The following is a 4575-nucleotide window of genomic DNA, read 5'->3' as shown; positions in this document are numbered from 1 at the left end:
ACAGGGAGTACGATTGGTTGTACCTTACAAGAAAGCTCTCTTTCCATTGGTTATCGTTGATTGAGAATAAGGGAGATCACCCTCAATTACTACATGTTGTAACCTTGCTGCACGTGTGTTGTCCAATCTCACTGCATATTGTACACAAACATCAACAAAAATGGCAAATCTTAACGATGCACAGATGAAACTAGTTGCTGATCTCGAAATTGAAATGATGGCTGACATGTATAACAGGTAATCTTTGTATCTTCCGGTCAAAATTTCACAGTCTCAATAAGTTTAGGTACCCCACAATCATCACGAGTGAAAATGTCAATTTTCTTTTTGACATTGTTAGTCAGTGGGCGATCTTGACTGAAATCTGACTTCAGTTCAGAACCTAAGCGGGTTTGAAGCATCACAGAGACACCACCACCATTCTAAGATAATTTTTTACGATTGCTCTACAGACAACAGACGGCTAACTTAAAATGTTATCATGATACGAATGATGTAATCGTAATAATGATATGAAATCGGGATAGAGACTCGAACATATATGGTATCCAACTGTACAGAGTTACATCAAATGTCCTAGGAAAGCATCCTTTAAAGGACAAAAATATAAATCAAATCGTAACTGAACATATTAATCATTTAGTATGCTTTGGGCTATAAAAGTAATTACAGACAAGAAACAGTATTCCACTGTGGCAAATGCACAGGTTGATATACAGTATATTCCCCATTCTAATAGGGGTCGGCATTTGACTTTTGCCTGATACAAGTTCATGATTAAGACCGGACTTCCGTTCATTGAAAATATTCCCAGAGGATGCCTGACCACTAGACCAAAGATGATTTTGTCATGAAGCACAATATATGACCCTGAACAGTGGGTCGGTGTTTGAAATAAAATATATATTGACAGGCTGCCATCAGAACCCACAGACTTTAGAAGCTGCAGGTGATGACTAAACTCTTCAGGCCCTTATTGTGACAAATAAATCGACATGTAAATTTAATGGGTGGGTTGACATCAACAAATCATATCGAGGGGTGGTGAATTATGGAGCGTCTGATTTCAGTACTTTTGCTTGGACATTTAAGTACTTTGTACCAATGTAATGATTTTTTTCCCCTCGGAAATTGACTTAAGATATATTGGACAATTGATATTTGAAAAAAAACCTCAATCAATTTTTTCACTTTATTTGCCCTTTCATATTTCACACAGATTGTCCAACGTTAATCAGCTGTTAATACCCATACGATTAATAATCCCTACAAAGCTGTGTGAACTTGAATAACTATGTTATTTGGTATAACAATATTTTAGAGGCTAAAGCCTCCAGGATGGATTTGCTAGGCATTTTCTGATTTTCATTTGAATTTTACTTTGAATTTACACAGACTAATGATTTCCCCTCTGCATTACTTATTATATCGGGGGGCACGGGTGGCCCAGTCGTCTAAGGCGCAGCAATTCGCTGTGCAGAGTTGCGTCTCTTGGGCACACCAGAAACCTATGATTGTGGGTTCGAATCCCGGTTTGCCCAGATTATGTTTCTAGGTTTGTCAGCACCCTACCCGTGCTCGTGGGTTTTGCCGAAATGGTAAATGTCTGAGACCTGCATCACTTCGGGCTTTCCTCCCACATTAAGCTGACACGCCGCGATATAACTGGAATACTGTTAAAAGCGGCGTTAAACCCAACTCACTCACTCACTTATTATATCGTGTTTACAAGCCTACAAACGAAAAGATTTGTGAAAGCAATGACTTGGTGTTGTCACATTTATAAGGAATTCTCCAAGAAAGCATTAAGAACTAGCATGATTCTGGTCAATGCTACAGAAAATGAATGAAAACAAACATCAAATATTGTCATGATTGTATTCATAATTCATAATTTCTGCTCTTACTTTGTATGTGTATATGTATCTGTTATATCGTAAATGAACAATATTCCATTAATCTACAGCTAAGCAAAGCACTTGTTTGTCTTCACATGTCTTTGTAACATATTAATATTAAAAAAACTAGAAAGTGTTTGGGATATAGTGACTACTGTTTGTTTCTAACTATTTTGTTTCATTTTTAGCTTTCCTGTGATATTACTAAATTACTGTTCTAAGTCAACATGGGAGATAGTTCAATGGATATAACTTCCTTGTTGCTATGAGTGCGACGTTCGGTGTAGATACTAACACCATTACCAGCAAGTGTAAACAGTGGTGGTATCACCGTACCAACTTCTAAAGGACACTTAAAGAAGTGTTTCTAAGTGACGTTAAACTGTCTCACTCACTTACTGGTTTTAGCATAAAAATGAGTTTAGTAAAAGAGCTGTTGACACACTCTGCCACATCACCAGCTATATATAAATTGTTGTAAGGTAGGATTTGCATCAATCTCATCAAAATCAGATCTAAGTTCTCGCTACCGCTAAACAAAGATCTGAGGACATGCCATTATGGGTCACGTCAGACCTTGCGCGAACTTTGACTGACCAATGGAATGACTGACAAGAATTCGACATTAGCCAATCAGAAGGCAGCTTTCTCGTGCTTAACGGCAGTCATTTCAGATTGGCGACTGGGCTTCAAAACATATTTTGACAAATTCATGATTAAAAATTTGAAACCTGAACAAAAGAACATTTTCGAATGGTTAATAGATGTTCTAGATAGTATTGATTCAGTCGTTAAGCCCGTAACTATCGTTCAGAATATCCCGTGTTAAAGTTTTCGAGGTTACATGGTTCAAAATCACATTCCGACTGTCACTTTCATGATCTGGTAAGCGAGGCTCTGATTGGTCGGATGAAAGGTCATTCTGACCTGACCCCTAATGGGATGTCTTCAGATCTTTGTCTAGCAGTAGCGAGGACTAAGATCTGATTTTAATTGGATTGGATTTGCATGACACAATAATCTGAACTGGAGCAATCGTGAAAATCTATTGATTCCACTTGTAGAATCCAGAAAATACTGGTGCTCATTGATTATACTATCAGAATCAACAGATTCAAGCGATTTCTCCAACATAAACCATGTGATGATTGGTGTATAATTTCTCTTTAATTTTCTATAATTTTCTATAATGATCTATAGTTGCATCAGTTTTATTTGGCCAGTATAAATGGCCTGTGAATTCCTGGCTCAGAATCAAATGCAACAACAATAGCATGATGTCATCAGTGGTTTAACTACGAGGATGTCAACGTTTATGCACTCATGGCTTTTAGGCGGTAAGGAGGTATGTCTCAAAACTTAAGGAATTAAGTTTGTTGTCCAACATCAAACTTGTAAACTGCACCCTATCCACACAGCAAAGGTGTACATGTCTCCCTGTGTTTTTCAGGATGACGAACGCGTGTCAGAAGAAATGCATTCCCGCCAAGTACCGAGATCCTGACTTGACGAAAGGAGAAGCCGTGTGTATCGACAGATGCGTCGCGAAGTATCTGGAAATCCACGACCGAATTGGCAAGAAATTGACGTCCTTGTCACAGCAAGATGAGGCCACGATGAAGAAACTTCAATCACAAATGCAAAATCAATCCTAGCAACGAAATAGACATGAAATAGACATTGTCCATGGTGTATATATGAGTTTCATGTGATGCATGTACGTGTGGTGATGTGTGTAGCCAGATGTTGGTTTTCATCAGAGAGATAGATGTTGTTAGTAAAAAGAGAAGCTGTCAATCAAATGTCATACATCATGCTACATTTCCTGTGTATATTTCACACTCCCCCTTCTCCAAATTAAAGCTGTGCATTTATTGCTGACACAGCAATTTTTCTTGAAACAATGGGGAATGCAGGTGCGTGAAACACACAAGAAATTACAGTATTTGAGATGAGTGATTTACAGTTGGAAGTAGAAATTGACACTGACAACATATGGGGATGTAGGGGCATAGAACCACATCCTGAAATGATATACATGTAAAAATGTTGTCATGGCTACGCAGGATCGTTGATGATTGAATGCATTTGAATAGAATACATTTTATGTGAAAAGTAGAAGTGTGACATTTATGTCAATCAAACATGTCTTGCTGTTGTGGCAAATCACAGAGGGTCAGAATGTGGTGGTCACATATGAAACCGATGTTGATAGATGCATGTGAAGTCAAGTAGTATACTGTAGCATCACACCGTCGTCCTGTCACTCAGTGTGTGGTTGGAGAACGGCATTGATCATTACTTAGAACTTAGTCAGAGTATTTATGAAAAGAAGAAAACTTATCCTGGTATAATTGTTAGTGTCCCTATCACATTACATGTTTTGAAATAAACATCATATACAGTTTAAGTACTGTACACATTTCTGTTTTGTATAAATGAGTGAGTGAGTATGGTTTTACGCCGCTTTTAGCAATATTCCAGCAATATCACGGCGGGGGACACCAGAAATGGGCTTCACACATTGTACCCATGTCGGGAATCGAACCCGGGTCTTCGCTCTAACCACTAGGCTACCCGACCGCCGAACCCACAATCATAGGTTTCTGGCGTGCCCAAGGGATGCAACTCTGCACAGCAAATCGCGGCGCTTTAGACGACTGGGTCACCCATGCCC

The 4575-nt window shown here is 38.7% G+C and overlaps 1 protein-coding gene across 1 annotated transcript; it reads left to right on the top strand.

The window, feature by feature from the left end:
- The first annotated feature begins 72 nt into the window (after window positions 1-72).
- On the top strand, window positions 73-4305 carry LOC124138668 (mitochondrial import inner membrane translocase subunit Tim10-like). The gene is made up of 2 exons (XM_046505429.2): window positions 73-237; window positions 3349-4305. The coding sequence occupies exons 1-2, from the start codon at window positions 161-163 to the stop codon at window positions 3551-3553; spliced, it is 282 nt and encodes a 93-aa protein (XP_046361385.1). The 5' UTR covers window positions 73-160; the 3' UTR covers window positions 3554-4305.
- Window positions 4306-4575: the final 270 nt, after the last annotated feature.

This window comes from Haliotis rufescens, unplaced genomic scaffold (genome assembly GCF_023055435.1).
Source record: "Haliotis rufescens isolate VD_foot unplaced genomic scaffold, xgHalRufe1.0.p SCAF_15, whole genome shotgun sequence".
NCBI classification, from domain to species: Eukaryota; Metazoa; Mollusca; class Gastropoda; order Lepetellida; family Haliotidae; genus Haliotis; species Haliotis rufescens.
This window is presented reverse-complemented; position numbering and strand designations above follow the sequence as displayed.

Coding starts and splice junctions, on each gene's coding strand:
- LOC124138668 (XM_046505429.2), top strand. CDS start 161: ATGGCAAATCTTAACGATGCACAGATGAAACTAGTTGCTGATCTCGAA. Junction 238..3,348: donor ATGGCTGACATGTATAACAG/GTAATCTTTGTA, acceptor TGTGTTTTTCAG/GATGACGAACGCGTGTCAGA.